The 17,097-nt window shown below is 45.0% G+C and overlaps 1 protein-coding gene across 4 annotated transcripts in view; it reads right to left on the reverse strand.

Annotated features, from left to right (window-relative positions):
* The window catches only part of ELMO1 (engulfment and cell motility 1), a 523,658-nt gene that overhangs the window by 30,887 nt on the left and 475,674 nt on the right, over window positions 1–17,097 (reverse strand). For all 4 annotated transcript variants that reach the window (XM_028104852.2, XM_028104849.2, XM_028104850.2 and 1 more), the window contains 2 exons: window positions 10,154–10,317; window positions 2,292–2,404 (listed from right to left, as the gene is read on the reverse strand). In XM_028104852.2, coding sequence (XP_027960653.1) covers window positions 2,292–2,404; window positions 10,154–10,317 — 277 coding nt within the window. The remainder of the gene's footprint in view (window positions 1–2,291; window positions 2,405–10,153; window positions 10,318–17,097) is intronic.

A 17,097-nucleotide genomic window follows, 5' to 3' on the forward strand; every position in this document is an offset into this window, starting at 1 on the left:
TGGGGGATTCTAGCTAGACATCAGCAAGGAGGCACTGGATGGTATGAATCCACGTGCCATCTCCCCCCTCCTCCTCCCACTTCTATGTCCTTTGCCCAATGCCAAGTAAATAAAAACTTTATAAATCATCTTATGGGAGCAGTATGTCCTGACTATTGATTTTTCTAAAGGGGATGAAGAGATCAAGCATAGAATCAACTATCTGGCTAACTGAGCTAAGAGATCATCTAGTCCAATTCTCCCACTTACTAGATAGAAATTGTAGCCCTGAGAGGTTATGTGTCTGCCTAAAGGTACTCAGTTGGTTACTTAGAGTTGTGAAGCCGAGAGTCAAGTCTACTTACTCCCAGCTCATTGCTCTTTTCCTACACAACCTTCTAGAAGAGTAGCTGCTACCCTTTGTGGTGGCTTTCTCAGAGCTACATTCATGATCACCTTCCCTCCTCACACTGACTTCAGGGCACAGGCATTGTTATCCCCATTTCTTTTTCTTTTTTCTTTTTGAGAGAGAGAGAGAGAGTGAGCACAGGCAGGGGGAACAGGAGGCAGAGGGGGAAGCAGACTCCCATCTGAGCGGGGAGCCCGATGTGGGGCTCGATCCCAGGATCCTGGGATCATGACCTGATCCAAAGGCAGACGCTTCGACTGAGCCACCCAGGTGTCCTGTTATCCCTATTTTTGATGGGGAGACTGCCCACAGTCACACAGCTGGTCAGGGGGAGAGGCGGGAGTGCACCCATTTCATCCCGCCCCAGGGCTCTTGTCCTCACCATCATGCCACACTATCTTCTGGAAAAGCATTTGATGATGCCCCATGCAAGGAATGCGGTGAGAAAGGAGGGAGCTCCCTCTTTGGCTGCTCTCCCAACGGAGCCTTTCTCAGTCCCAGCTGGAACTCAGCTCTTATCATCATTCTGCCCATAGTCCTCTCCCCTGAGGCCCCTTTTGAAGCTCAGTGCCATAGCTTGCCATCCTCTGGGAACAACCTATTCTTTCATTTCTCAAGGAAGTTCTGCCTTTGGAAGTTCCTTAATATGATTTTTCACTGTAATATTTGAAATTATTTGAATTTACTCAATATTCAGCACAAAGCCATTAAAGAAAACAGCCAGGGGGACGGGTTTGGCATAAACATGAAATGATATTTGTCATTAGTGGGTGAGCTCTGTGTCTGAGCAGAGCATCCACTGGTTTTCAAAAATATCTGCCAGAGTTTCTCCTGGGCCATAACTGGTGTTTTTCTTGGTAGAGCTGCTACTGCTTATGCTTGCTCTGGCTGTCCCTCAATCTCGTCACTCTCCCCAGATCTTATCTTTCAGTTTTAGTTTCTGACTGTTTGTTTATAGGACAGTATGATAGGAATCCTGTGACTTTGCCTCAGCAGCCTGTCAAGAGAAGAAGAAAGCAATCAAAAGACTTTACTTCCCTGACTGAGAAAAAGCAGAAAGTGCCTTCTGCCTATTGGAACTAGTCTAATGGCACCCATTCTGACATGGTATTTTGGGATTAAAATTCCCTGAGACAATTCAGAAGTTCTTCTGGCAGGATTATGAAAACCGATTCTATCCCACCTTGGTTCACTGTTACTTAAATCTCCAGATAAAGTAATTTTCACCTAGAAGGGAATCAGTATTTCACCTCAAAGGGAATCATTTGAGAATTAGGGCCATCCATGCTAAAGTTCCAAAATCAAATCCAGCTGTGGGTACCAGCTCTCCTGACAGCAGAGGGAGTCATTAAGAGTAAGGGCCGTAAAATAAAATAAAATAAAATAAAATAAAATAAAATAAAATAAAATAAAATAAAATAAAATAAAAAAATAAAATAAAATAAAAATAAAATGGAAGTAAGGGCCATAGAGTTGCTGGAGTATGAATCCTTGCTCTTCCGCAACTTCGGGCAACTTACTTTTAGCTCCTCACTGTCTCAGTTTCCTTATCTGTGAAGTGGGTATGATCACAGGGTCACCAGGAGGAGGAAATGCATTAAAATAAGTAAAAGGAGAGCCTGGTACATGGTAAGCTCTCGATACGTGTTGGCTGTTCTTGAACACCCACTAGCAGACTTGTGGCACTAAATAGCTCAGGTGGCTTTTCAGTTCCATGGGTCTTCTGATAGTTCTTTGATTTTCCCTGGGTGTGCATGGGGAGTCAGAACTTACCGGACTGCTATTCCTGTTCGGAGTCCAGTGCTGCAGGGCCTACCCTTAAGCCAGCACCCATGCCCCATGACTCCCCAGGGAGCAGGCCACCATTCACCCTCGCCGGGACACAGTGCCCCAGACACAATACCTTGCCTCCGCCGGCAGTTGAGTTTCCTAAAGCAGGTCCCTTCCACGAGGCGGTTCAGGCGTTGCTGTTTGATCAGCTCCAAGATTTCTGGTTGAATCTTCTCCTTCAGTTCCCTGTGAAGAACACACATGCATTGCACGGCATGCCTTGAGAACAGCACCTGGTTGAAAGGGCATCGTGGGCAGATGGGGCAGCGAAGTGCAAGCCGCATCTTTCCACGACCATCCCAACACCTCCCAAGGTGGTGCTTTAGAGGATTATTTATTAAGAGTTGGTGGACAGGTTGATCTGTTAAAACAACACTATAGATTCTCTGACATTTACAGAATACCCACCGAAGCACCCGCCACTTCTGTGACGTTTTGCTACACCAAAGCCTCCCAAGAAGTTTCTTTCCTTGTTTCACAAAGCCACAGATATAAACTCATGCAGAAACTCACTTGGCTTTGCCAAGACAATAAATCTTTGGTCACACTTCCCCCTCCTACAGCAGGTAAACTCCTAGACTGCATTTGTGATCTGACCAAAGAGCAATACCAGGCAGCCATGTAATTACTAATTCCACAGCAAACCACAGGACCACATTTTGCTTTCCACTCTATCACTTACAAATGGGAGCAACATATCATCCCTGATTCTAGCCCACAGAGCTGGGGATAATAATGGGATAAATTAGGGATTATTTGCATCTTGAGTCAGGCTAATACAATATAACTTAGTTTTAGATGCACTATGCCTTAAAGATATCAGGACAGAGTACAATGTTTTTTAAATCTCTTTTTTTCTAAGAAGATTTTATTTATTTATTTGAGAGAGAGAGAGAGAGAGAGAGAGAGAGCAGGGGGAGGAGCAGAGGGAGAGGGACAAGCTGACTCCTGGCTGAGCACAAGCCCAACTCGGGGCTCCATCCCACAACCCTGAGATCATGACCTGAGCTGAAATCAAGAGTCAGACGCTTAACCCACTGAGGCATGCAGGTACCCCAAGAGCATAGTTTTTGTTTTTTTTTTTTTTTAATCATGTGAAATTTTATGTAGTGCTCTAGCATTTGAGTCTAGGAAAGCTAGAGCTATTCTGGTTGATGCTGGACAGGGAGAACCCTCAGTAGTGTTAAAGTATTGATTAGAACGTAGACCCAGAACTTGGAAGACTAGCGTTTTAATTTAGACTCTGCCAATGACTTGCATTTCATGTAGCTCATCGAAGTCTCAGTTTTCCCACCTGTAAAATGGGGATAAGAACATTTTGTGGGAAAAGGCTGTGACTCCCAAAGGAGACAGTGTAAGTGCAAGTGCTCTACAAGCCCTGGGTAGGAACGTGAGGTTATTATTGAATTTGCTTTGATAATATTCTCTCCTTCACTCAGGCCAACTCTCCATATGCCCACATTTCACTGTAGTCATGGCTCACATGTCTGTCAGCTTCCACCTCAACTCTGGACCTGCTCTGACTGCAGACAGGCTGTCTTCACAGGGTGGTCGGCTCACGGGTGGGGAAGGCACTCACACTTGGGAGGTCCCTGCTTTGAGTCAGGTAGTGGGACTATCTGCTTTTAGCTCAGTTAACATCCCCTTCCTGCTCTCCCTCAAAAACCCCCAAGTTTTGGGAACACGTATTAGTGTTGTTAATAAGTGGGTATTATTATTTCTATTTTACAGGTGGGGAAACAGCTCACAGACGTTAAGCGTGGAACTCAATCTTCTGCATACAAACTGCTTCTATTTACATGTGAGATAAAGAGAATTAAAAAGTCACATCAAAGGATCTGGCCCTCTAACGAACGAGGTGTGCTAGTACTCTGCTAATACATATTTCAAACTCCAATGGCTTCAAACCTCCTGTCATTTGATACTGTTGCAATTGAACATTTATAAAGCATAATATGGAGATTGAGTCCTAAGAACACAGCTTGGTACCTTTGTAAAGCTCTCCTGTGCAGACCTTCAGGGTCTCATCTCGGCCTTTCAGATCACTAAAACTATTTATTATCAGTGTTCAGCTTTGGTAAAATGGACTTAGTACATTGCAGCTTTGATGAACCCTGCTCTGAATGGGAGAAGAAGGTGGGTGGAAATGCCAGGGCAGCCACACGTGACAATAAATCACCGCTCCTGACTTCCGAGCCAGGGCGAAGGGCAGAGAGGACGAGATGGCACTAAGGGATCGAGAGGTCACTGGAGAAAGGGTTTGGGAATTTCACCGATTCTTAGGTTGCGATGTATCTTTAAATAATAGTTTCAGTAGGCTAGAGTTGAATTATTAAAATGGAGATAAAGATGCAGGGAAGAGGCCCAAAAGGAGGAAATAATTGAAAGTACTTCCGAGTCATCTTAGTCGATGATTTACGACATCTTAGTGTAAGACCCAGACATGCGCATGGTGATACTCCATTATGGCAATGTCTCCTGGGGAGATATTTCCAGAGTGAGTGAATCCACTGCTGCAAGAGTTAGCCCTTCCTTGTTGTGAGCCCGAAAGGCCTCTAAAACATGACTGGGCAATGAGAAAGAGGAAAACTTTTCTTTTTTTCTAAGTGATTTCCTCTTCTTTTCATGCAAATGGACCCACTTGCTATAAAATTCACTCATAGTAGGAAAACCTATATAACACCTACATGGTGTGTCTGTGGATGAGGTTGGACCTCAGTGTAATGCATTATGGACCGCAGTTGGGGATAGAGATTCTCAGCTTGGGGTCAATGAGGCCAAGGTCATGGGTTCACTGCCCTCGTTTGGATAGATATTCTTCTAATTCTGTCTATAGGCCCTGTACATAAATAAAAGAAGGAAGATTAAAGGGGGTAGGGTGAATGAATGTGTGAAGAGCAATTCCAGGTCCGGCATCGTTTCTGGGACACAATCCCAGGTCCACGGCCGGCAAGGCCGGCACCACATACAGAAGACAGGCGGCCCCGCTAGACCAGTGAGCTGCCTCCTGGCCCTGTGGTCTGCCCCACTGAGCTGTTACTCAGTGTCCCCCTAGAACAGAGGGTGGCACACATTTCCCGTAAAGGCCAGACAGTAAATATTTCAGGCTCCAGGGGTCATAGCTGTCTGTGGCAACTACTCAGCTCTGCCGCAGTAGAGTGGAAGCAGTCAACGAATGGTATGTAAACACATGAGTGTGGCTGTGTTCCAATAAAACTCCCATTATAGAAACAGGTAGTGAGCTGGATTTGCCCCAAGAGCCATCTACACTTTGCCGACCCCTGATCTAAAAGGGTTCTGTGAAGACTTTGGGTGTGCTGAGGGATGTGTCTGTTTCGTGGAAATTGATCTGTCTTGACAACCGGAGGGCCTCCAAATTCACTCTTTGTATTTCTTCTGTTCTTTATATTATAGACTCATGACTTTGAATATCAACTTTATGCTGACAGCTTCCCAAATTTATATTTCCAACCCGGACCTTTCGGCTGAACTCCAAATTTGTCAAACCAACTGTGAGACATGCCAAATGTGGATGTCTCACGGACACCTCAAACTTGACAGGTCCAAAGCTGAACTCCTGACCCCGTCTCGACCTGCTCTACTCCTTCTCGCCTTTGGTTGGGCAGCTCAAACGAAACTGTGAACTCCACTTTGACTCCTCTCTTTCTCTTATTCAATCAATCAGGAAATATCATTTCTTATCTTCAAAATCTATCTAATCTATAGTAGAGACTTGAATCACTTCGAATCATCTCTTGCTTGGGTTATTGAAATAACTTCCTTACTGATCTCCCTGCTTCCAGACTTGCCTCCCTGGAGTCTATTCCCACTATAGTAGCAAGAGGGATTATTTTGAAACCTGAGTCAGAGCACGTCGATCCTCTGCTCAAAACCCTCCCAGTGGCTCCCCAACAAGGCCCTCCATCATCAACTCCCAGCCACTTTTCCGGACTCACCTCCTATTGCTCTCCTCCTTGCTTAGTCTTCTTCAGCCACAGTGGCCTTCTTATTTACTGAACACCCGGACCCACTCCCACCTCAGGGCCTTTGCACTGGTGTTTCTCTCTGCTGGAATACCCTTCTCTTATAAATATATGCATGGCCTACTCCCTTAGTCCCTTAAACATCTTAACTCAAATGTTACCATCCCAACTAGAGGGATCTACTCTGACCACATTACTTAAGGCTGCCAGCTCTCCATTTCCCTTATCCTGCTTTATATTTCCATTGTCATTATCCTCTTTTAACATGCTATAATCTTTACTACGTTTATTGTCTGTGTCTCCCCACTAAAATATAATCATTGCAGGGCGAGAATTGCATCTGTCCTCTTCACTGCTAAATCACCAATACACAGAACAGTACCTGGTACGTGGCAGGCATTTGATAAGCATTTGTCAAGTGCACTGAACACTGAAAACTGTGTAACTGACCAGACCATCCTGCTGGCATTTGCTGAGAGAAGGCCCTACACAAAGCTTGTGGCCAATATTTAGTGAGGAGGCAGAGAGGCAGGGTAGGCGTTAGCCTGATTTCTGGCCCCGTTTTTACTTTTTCTTTCTCACTATACTTCCACTGTACCTTCTGAGATAAGGCGAGGCATACACAAATACATTCATAGTGTCAGTTTTACCACTGACATATCAACAGTGTGACGACATGTCCCATTCTGGTTATCAGCTAATGATAAGAGGGACCATTTCTCTGAGTGGATACTATGTGCCAGGCATATATGCTAAGTGCTTTTCAGGCACTACATCCTGGAACCTTCCTAACTGTGCAATGATGTGGACACTTTAATCATTTTCTTTTTTAGACCTTAGAAAAACAGGCTTAGAATGGGTTATGTAACTTGTCTAAAGAGCCACATGTCCAAGTAGTGGCCTTGGAGTCTGAGCCCAGATTGGTTAGCTCCCTGGGTGTGGATTTTCTACCTTTTGCTGCCATGCTTCACTGGTGTTTATTCTTGCATCTCTCCTCCCCCCCCAGTGTAGTGTTAAATGACCTGTTTTTGGACTGTTCAAGTTTTTTATATACATTAACTCGGATTAGTTGTGTGGAGAGAATTACCTTCCCTGTAAAGTCATGCTAAGTGGAAAGTAACAAATATCTCCTCTCTGAAATAATCGGTCAAGAGCTAAGAAATACAACAGAGCTTCTTCAACCCACTGAATATTCCCCCCCAATATTTGCTCACACAGAGTGTACATTTTTCTACTCAGGAAACATAAACGGTTTATAATAATGGGACGCATGCCTCAAAGGCTCTCTGGGGCACTTAGGTCTGCCACCGAGCTGTGTGCGGCAGGCACAGAAGGAGCCGGGCCATGGGGAGAGCACTATGGGGGTCAAGAGGCTGGTGAGGGTGTGGCCAGTAGGGCTCTGTACCAGTGGGCAAGCCCCAGCCAAGTCACTGTCCCAGTCTGCAAACTGAGAAGCTTCAACTAGATGACCTTAAAGGTGCTTTTCAGTTCTAAATTTAGAATATCCTAACTCCCGAGCTTGGGGGAGATGTGTCTCCTGTGTGCTCTCATGACAACCCCCAAGCACAGTCTGTGTTAACCCTCCCACCCAAATTTCACAACCTGGGACAGTAGGGGGTGGGGGGGGGCAAGGGTCTCTGGTTCTCTGCCCGTCTGCAGCACAGGGCCGGACAGGCAGGAGTCACTCGAGACATATTTGTTAAATGAATGAGTGAATGAATGCAGACCATCATACATGGGCTGTCCCTTTCTGTTGACGTGGATTTGTCCTGTGAGCCATGTCAGCAGCCTTTAGGCTTTATCCAATCTTGCAGTGAGTTCCTGTCTAGCAGGTCATTCTAACAGACAAAACATCCCTGGACGAGCAGCTAGAGGCTGGCTCCCACCTGCCCATTTCGGAGGCTGGGATAATGATCAGGCTGGCCCATGGCCTCCCCCTTAAATGCTATAGTTTCTAACAAGCCTTTATTGCAACTATGGCAAGGGCCCCAGTGAGCCGTGGTGCTTTTCAGTCCCATGGCCGAATGATGATACCAAAGCGACACACATACAGAAGATTTCCTTTATATTTGCATTGCTTCTCCTCACATAATAAATGCAAACATAAGAGCTTCTTATAATCAAGGGAAAATGTCAGAATGTCATGGGCAGAGCCTCAGGAAATAAAGGTATGAAGCCAAAACAGGAGCAAAGTGTTCACACTTCACATGCAGTTAACATTCTTGCTTAGAATAAAGTCATGGTCAAACAATAATTTGGGATCCCTCGCCCTTGACTGAAGTGGTTCCTCAAGTCTCCCTTTAGGTTTTAAGAACTGCTGTCAAAAGCATAATGAAGTCTCTGTGTGTCTGCCCATCTGCTGAAACAAACCTTAGGGAATCCAACATTTTGGTGCTGTAGGCCCTGTGATGGGACGAGGTGCTGCTGTCCCTCTCCGCAAGTAAGAAACCATATCTCTGAGGAGTCAAGCATTTATCAGAAGGGCTTTCCGTTTGGTATTTCTAGCTGTACCTTCTGGCTGAGGACCAGCCCAAAGGCCCAGCAGTGCTTGCTGCAGAGCTGGCTGGTGCTCAATGCAAGTACAAGTCAGGTCTCACTATGACGCAAGCCAAAGACCCCCAGGAAGCATTCCCGCCCTGCTGCCCAGCTTCACCCTCACTCAAGTCTGCACTTCTGCTCCGCAGCCTCTGACGGTGCCTCCCAGGGCCTGAGAGCAAGCACGCATGAGGGGGCTGCAGACCTGTGAAATTTTTTAAACCACATCTTAGTCTTGCACTTTGCAAAGGAGCTCTGCTGGGGTGGACAAAGCATGAGCTGAGGGATCTGTGGGCTGGAGTTCACGTCCCGGCTCCTCCCCTCTCTCTGGACTACTCCTGCTCCCTGAATGGGAATAAGACCTACCTACTTCATTCACATGGATGTGAGGAAATGAAACAGCAGGAGGGGCTACTTTGCAAATTGCCAAGCACTAAAAATGTCAAATATATATATGAGAGTAGTGGACAGGAAGAGGGGCAGAAAGAAAACGAACCAGAAACAGAGAGAGATGGCGTTCGTGTCACAGTGACACCTGTGTTGTAAGTCGGCTTCATAACAAAAGTTCAGAAGAAGCTGTGTCTAGTCTTCTGAGGGAGGAATGGGAATACATTTCACATACTTTCCTTGCCCCCACCTCTTCTCTTGTTTCCTTCCCTATAAATTATAAGGGTAACAGAACTGACCTAGCTCTTAGAAAAGGACAAGGGAAGATAAATGGGCCAGTTCTAAGAAAAGACGGAGCAGAGCAAACAGTCTTCATGTTGGAGGTTCAGAACATCCTAAAGATGGAGGCACGCGAAATGACAACTGTCGCAAGGGGCACCTGCTGCAAAGTCCTATAAGCAGGGGCCCTGCTGCTCTCAGACGCGGGCCTATGGGCTGATAGTCATGGGGGCGATGCAAGGTGCTCCGGGGCGAGGCAAAGCCGATGGATGGGGGCAGGGGCAAGTGAATCTCTCTCTTCCTCTCCGTCTCCCTTCCACTCACCACTTGAATGTTCATATTGCCTGAATTACCAGTGGGCTTTGTTCTGGCTGGGCAGAGCGTCTTCCGCTCAAAAGCACCCACCAAGAAATAGCTTCCCAGAGAAAAAATATTTGTTCTAAGTGTTAGGAAAGGTCCCCTCACTTTTCAGCTACAAATTCTCAGGGGACTCATCAGTAACCAGGCCTCTTCCTGGCTTAGGTCCTGCTGCCAAAGCACCTGTCCCTGCCTCCTCCTCTGCCGCCCCTGCACCGCCTTCCTCGGGGAGCTGCTGAGACTTCAGGAACTGAACTGAGGTCTTCCCGAGTGTCTTCTGTGGGCCTTCTGCAAAGAGCTCACAGCATGGCCCACTGCACTGTGTGTGATCGGCCTTCAGACCAGAAATGATGGGTCAGAGCCTCTGAGGAGACAGAGCTCAGGGGTTACTTACAAAATCGGGCGAGACTGGAAATCCTCCTGGTTCATCCTCTCAGACTGGCGGATTTTCAGGATCTCAGTGTAGCTCAGGTTCTGCAGTTTGCACTTGAACTGGTCCAGGGAGCTAGGCTTGGTTGTAAGAGCTCTCATAACCTGCTCCTTCACCACCTGCATTACCTGTAGATGAAAGGAAGACTGTAACTTTCCTGGAGGGTTGTCCTTGCCCATTTGGAAATGGGTGAGTGAACGGCTCCCTATTTCCCTGCTCCTTACCCCCCAGCTTCCCTTCCCCTGCACTCTCTGTCCAAACTTGAGAGTGCTTTTCCAAAGAGTAAACTACCATAATGTACATCTTCCACTTTCTCTTATGCTGCCGGAACCACAAGGAAGGAGATGGATTGACGAACTTGGAATTGGGTGGCAGGAGGCCTGGCTGGGAGGAGTGCTCCATTTGCTCAACATATTACGGGACCACTGCTGAAGCAACACTGCATACAATGCAAACTTCAAAAGTGAAAGAAGTCCAAGCAACAGCTAAGAGGCTGCATCACTGCTATTTTTTCCAGAAGAAGATCGCTGAGACACAATTAACTGTGGAAGTCTGGTTGGCACTGGTTCAAACGAACATGAAATGATACCCACACTCGCCCCTCTGACAATGCTTTCCCCATGTAGTGAAGGCCTGAGTGTTCATACACATAAGGGATCTGAAATTGTGTGTGTGCTGTTGCCTTCTTGAGCCAGGCACTAAAAAGGCGGTCTATTAAATAGAACAGACATATCCCATTGGAAGCCTCAAGAAAAAAAAGAATATGGTCATGTGCTGCCTAAGGACAGAGTCCAGCCCACAAGGAGGCAATTAAGCATTGCCTCTATTAATGTGGATTCGTCTTCATCAGGATTTATAAAGCAGGAAAAGACCAGAAAAGACATAGAGGCATCCAAGAGACATGTAGTAACCTTCCTGCTTCTTCTTTTTTTTTTTTAATCCTTCACTGCAGAGAACAATTGTTATCACTGATGAGGTATCTACTATGGTGGAAGCTTTATATGTATGTTCCCTCTCTTAAACCACTCAAATCTAGGAGTTAGATGTGGTCATCATTCTATTTACATATGAAGAAACTGAGGCTTTGAAATGTTAAGTAACTAGTTCAAAATCATAGCACTGGTTGGTAGGTGGATGAGCTGGGATTTAACACTGCTCCACTGCCAATCACACCACCATTCTTGGGGTCACTCAGTAATGTTAAAATGAAAGAAAATCACAAATGCACCTCAATTATATCCTAATTCTGTGCCAGACAGATGTTTATTCATCATCTCATTTAATCATCCCTCCAATACAGTAGAATAGGTGTTATTACCCCTATTTTATTTTATTTTATTTTTTATTTTTTTTAGATTTTATTTATTTATTTGACAGAGAGAGACACAGCGAGAGCAGGAACACAAGCAGAGGGAGTGGGAGAGGGAGAAGCAGGCTTCCCGCGGAGCAGAGAGCCTGATGCGGGGCTCGATCCCAGGACCCTGGGATCATGACCTGAGCCGAAGGCAGACGCTTAATGACTGAGCCACCCAGGCGCCCCTATTACCCCTATTTTAAAGATAAAGAGGCTGCGACTGAAGATTGAGGACTTACCCAAGGCCACACATATCTAGTTGAATTCTATGACACCAAGTAGCCCCACATGATGGATACTGCATGCACTTGATGTTGAAAAGCCCTGGCATACTGCTTACCCTTCATCATTATGAATATGATCCCACTATACTCCTTATGGCTTCTAATCAGTTGTTCGTCAAATATATCACACATGGTAGGTACTCAGCAATTGCTTACAGACTAGTCTTAGACCGAGATGTGTTTTCACGAAGCATTATTGTAATAGAGGGAACAACTGTATAGCATTGGAAAGACTGTGGCAAACCTGAACTTCCAAATATCTCTGAGTGCTAGGTGATGGGAAAATCTCACCGCCTTAGAAAATATCAGGCAGACACCTGAAGGCTCCTTGTACTTGTTGAGCTCTGTTTAATGGTGCTGCCCCTCTCTGATGTGCAGGTTGCTAAGCAATCCACTCAGGTTTCTTTCTCCAAGTATCTGTCTCTCTGATAGCTGTCCAGTCCATATTAGGACCCGTCCAATGACCCGTGGGGGGGGCTAGAGGACATTGGGAGGTAGAACACCCTCCTTGATAGTGAAACTAAACTGGCCTTCAGGAAAAGCTGTGTTGCCCAGGAGGCTACAAGTGAACCCCTACATTAGGGATGCCAGGTGCTCTCATGCTTTGGTCATCCGCTGACCCATTGCTTCCAGTGCCGCCATGCTTCAGGGGTCCCGGCTTAGCCACGTTCTTCTTTAGTCAACTGAAAATGGCTGAAGTGAAGAGAAGATGATTCATAGGTGATGGGAATAAAAACAAATCTATCTATTTTCAAGTGATATCAACCCTCACTTTTCCTTATATGCTTCTGACATTTGGGAACCCAAGTTCACAGTAAGAATACCCTTTACTATTTAAAGAAGAATTAATACCTATTCTCCTGAAACTGTTCCAAAAAATAGAAATGGAAGGAAAACTTCCAAACTCATTTTATGAGGCCACCATTATCTTGATCCCCAAACCAGACAAAGACCCCATCAAAAAGGAGAATTACAGACCAATATCCTTGATAAACATGGATGCAAAAATTCTCACCAAAATACTAGCCAGTAGGATCCAACAGTACATTAAAAGGATTATTTACCACGACCAAGTGGGATTTATCTCCGGGCTGCAAGGTTGGTTCAACATCCGCAAATCAATCAACGTAATACAATAAGTTAACAAAAGAAAGAACAAGAATCATATGATCCTCTCAATAGATGCAGAAAAAGCATTTGACAAAGTACAGCATCCTTTCTTGATCAAAACTCTTCCGAGTATAGGGATAGAGGGTACATACCTCAATATCATAAAAGCCATCTATGAAAAACCTACAGCGAATATCATTCTCAATGGGGAAAAGCTCTCAGCTTTTCTAAGGTCAGGAATGCGGCAGGGATGTCCACTCTCACCACTGCTATTCAACATAGTATTAGAAGTCCTAGCCACAGCAATCAGACAACAAAAAGAAATCAAAGGCATCAAATCGGCAAAGAGGAAGTCAAACTCTCCCTCGTTGTAGATGACATGATACTGTATGTGGAAAACCCAAAAGACTCCACCCTAAAACTGCTAGAACTCCTACAGGAATTCAGTAAAGTGGCAGGATATAAAATCAGTGCACAGAAATCAGTGGCATTCCTATACACCAACAAGACAGAAGAGCGACAAATCAAGGAGTCGATCCCATTTACAATTGCACCCCAAACCATAAGATACCTAAGAATAAATTTAACCAAAGAGGCAAAGGATCTGTACTCAGAAAACTATAAAATATTCATGAAAGAAATTGAAGAAGACACAAAGAAATGGAAAAACGTTCCGTGCTCATGGATTGGAAGAACAAACATTGTGAAGATGTCAATGCTACCTAGAGCAATCTACACATTCAATGCAATCCCCATCAAAATACCGTCCACTTTTTTCAAAGAAATGGAACAAATAATTCTAAAATTTGTATGGAACCAGAAGAGACCCCGAATAGCCAGAGGAATCTTGAAAAAGAAAAGCAAAGCTGGCGGCATCACAATTCCGGACTTCCAGCTCTATTACAAAGCTGTCATCATCAAGACAGTATGGTACTGGCACAAAAACAGACACATAGATCAATGGAACAGAATCGAGAGCCCAGAAATGGACCCTCAACTCGATGGTCAACTCATCGTTGACAAAGCAGGAAAGAATGTCCAATGGCAAAAAAGTCTCTTCAACAAATGGTGTTGGGAAAATTGGACAGCCACATGCAGAAGAATGAAACTGGACCATTTCCTTACACCACACACAAAAATAGACTCCAGGGGCGCCTGGGTGGTTCAGTTGGTTAAGCGACTGCCTTCGGCTCAGGTCATGATCCTGGAGTCTTGGGATCGAGTCCCGCATCGGGCTCCCTGCTCAGCGGGGAGTCTGCTTCTCCCTCTGACCCTCTTCCCTCTCGTGCTATCTCTCATTCTCTCTCTCTCTCTCAAATAAATAAAAAAAAATAGACTCCAAATGATTGAAAGACCTAAACGTGAGACAGGAGTCCATCAACATCCTAAAGGAGAACACAGGCAGCAACCTCTTCGACCTCAGCCGCAGCAACTTCTTCCTAGAAACATCGCCAAAGGCAAGGGAAGCAAGGGCAAAAATGAACTATTGGGATTTCACCAAGATAAAAAGCTTTTGCACAGCAAAAGAAACAGTCCACAAAACCAAAGGACAACCGACAGAATGGGAGAAAATATTTGCAAATGACATATCAGATAAAGGGCTAGTATCCAAAATCTATAAAGAACTTATCAAACTCAACACCCAAAGAACAAATAATCCAACCAAGAAATGGGCAGAAGACATGAACAGACATTTTTCCAAAGAAGACATCCAAATGGCCAACAGACACATGAAAAAGTGCTCAACATCGCTCCGCATCAGGGAAATCCACATCAAAACCTCAATGAGATACCACCTCACACCAGTCAGAATGGCTAAAATTAACAAGTCAGGAAACGACAGATGTTGGCGGGGATGTGGAGAAAGGGGAACCCTCCTACACTGTTGGTGGGAATGCAAGCTGGTGCAACCACTCTGGAAAACAGTATGGAGGTTCCTCAAACAGTTGAAAATAGAGCTACCATACAATCCAGCAATTGCACTACTGGGTATTTACCCCAAAGGTACAAATGTAGGGATCCGAAGGGGTACGTGCACCCCAATGTTTATAGCAGCAATGTCTGCAATAGCAAAACTGTGGAAAGAGCCAACATGTCCATCGACAGATGAATGGATAAAGAAGAGGTGGTATATATACACAACGGAATATTATGCAGCCATCAAAAGGAATGAGATCTTGCCATTTGCAATGATGTGGATGGAACTGGAGGGTGTTATGCTGGGTGAAATAAGTCAATCAGAGAAAGACATGTATCATATGACTTCACTGATATGAGGAATTCTTAATCTCAGGAAACAAACTGAAGGTTGCTGGAGTGGTGGGGGGGGTGGGAGGGATTGGGTGGCTGCGTGATAGACATTGGGGAGGGTATGTGCTACGGTGAGCGCTGTGAATTGTGCAAGACTGTTGAATCACAGATCTGTACCTCTGAAACAAATAATGCGATATACGTTAAGAAAAAAAAAAGAAGAAGAAGATAGCAGGAGGGGAAGAATGAAGGGGAACAAGTCGGAGGGGGAGACGATCCATGAGAGATGATGGACTCTGAAAAACAAACTGAGGGTTCTAGAGGGGAGGGGGGTAGGGGGATGGGTTAGCCTGGTGATGGGTATTAAAGAGGGCACGTTCTGCGTGGAGCCCTGGCTGTTATGCACAAACAATGAATCATGGAACACTACATCAAAAGCTAATGATGTAATGTATGGTGATTAACATAACAATAAAAAATTTTTAAAAAATAAAAAAAAAAAGAATACCCTCCACTAGGTAACATATTTGCATACTCAGGAGGGCTTTCTGGGAGGTAGTGTCTTATCACAAAAAAGCAAATCTAATGGCAGGATTCTCAGGAAAACTACAGAAGAAAACTTGGGGGATGACACATCTCAATCATATCCTCATAGGTCTGCTTTATGCAAGGACCTGTGTGCCACGCTTGCCCTGTGCAGGGCTGGTTGCTGGTGATAGCAGCGACGTGATGACATAATGGCAACTGTCCTGTTGTCCTCTCATTCATGGGAGTTTCGAGGATTATGGCTGAGTCCTTCAATCTAATTCCCTTGGTTCCCTGCTCACCATAAACCAGACAGTATTGACAGAAGCAATTAATAAAAAGTTGCTTGAGGAGCATTAGCTATGAAGTCAAAACAACAAACATCACTAAGTACTTACCATGTGTCTATACTGGGTGAAGCACTAGGAATTCAAAGGTGAATAAGGTATGGCCCTTGCCTTCCATGGGCTAGCCAGACATGGGACCTGGGCAACGATCATGACAAGAGAAGAGTGGATGTGACAGAGAAGATGGACTGGTGGCCTTTGGTGGCAGGTGGGGAGGCATTTCAGAGAAGACACTGTAAGGGTTTTGCAAGGAGAATGGGTATTCAGTGCTGTGGGAAGAGATGAATAACCTGCACACAAGCCCTCATTAACCCCTTTGAGCCTGGGCCGCATCTGAATTGGGACCAGTTACATAAGCATCATTTTCTGCCCCCAGCACAATGGCATCAAGGAAAATTTCCATTTGACCTTCCACCTGATCAGCTTCTTTTTTTTTACTCAAGCAAAATGCTGAATTTGGGATGCTTGACAAATTTTGAAATTGTGACCATCTTATATCATGTGGTATAAACGGTGGTTAAATTTGGTCACAGCTGAACTATACAACACTTTGTTATTTCATGAGAGGGGCATCACAGGAGCTACCCCTTTCCCCATTTAGAGAAACTCAGAGTTGGGTCAAGGAGATAATTATCATCTCCCAATGTTACTTGACCTTCATGTGGGAGGTAGGACATGTAAGAAAGGCTAAGACAGAGCGATTAGAATACCAAAAATGAAGAAGCAATTTTAAAATAGAATCAGGTTAAAGCTGGGAAAGTTTCAGAGACATCTCCACTTCCCTCATTTTATAGATAAGGAAAGAGGGCCAGGGGATTCTCCCACTTTAAGGGGAGAAACACTTCAGTGTTTCTTAAGGGGCTGTCACAGAGATGACAGTCACCAGAACACATAGGATTGAACACAATGATTACACTAGTAGGTGCCCGGGCATGTAACCTGAGCTGACCAATCAGTATCCTTCCCCAGACTTCTGACTTGACTTGAAGCAGAGGTGAAGCATGCTCTTTTCCCCTAAAATTGACAACTATAACACTG

The sequence above is a fragment of the Eumetopias jubatus genome, unplaced genomic scaffold (assembly GCF_037043125.1).
Source record: "Eumetopias jubatus isolate StellerSeaLion01/CBP00866 unplaced genomic scaffold, mEumJub1_p1.0 scaffold_14, whole genome shotgun sequence".
NCBI classification, from domain to species: Eukaryota; Metazoa; Chordata; class Mammalia; order Carnivora; family Otariidae; genus Eumetopias; species Eumetopias jubatus.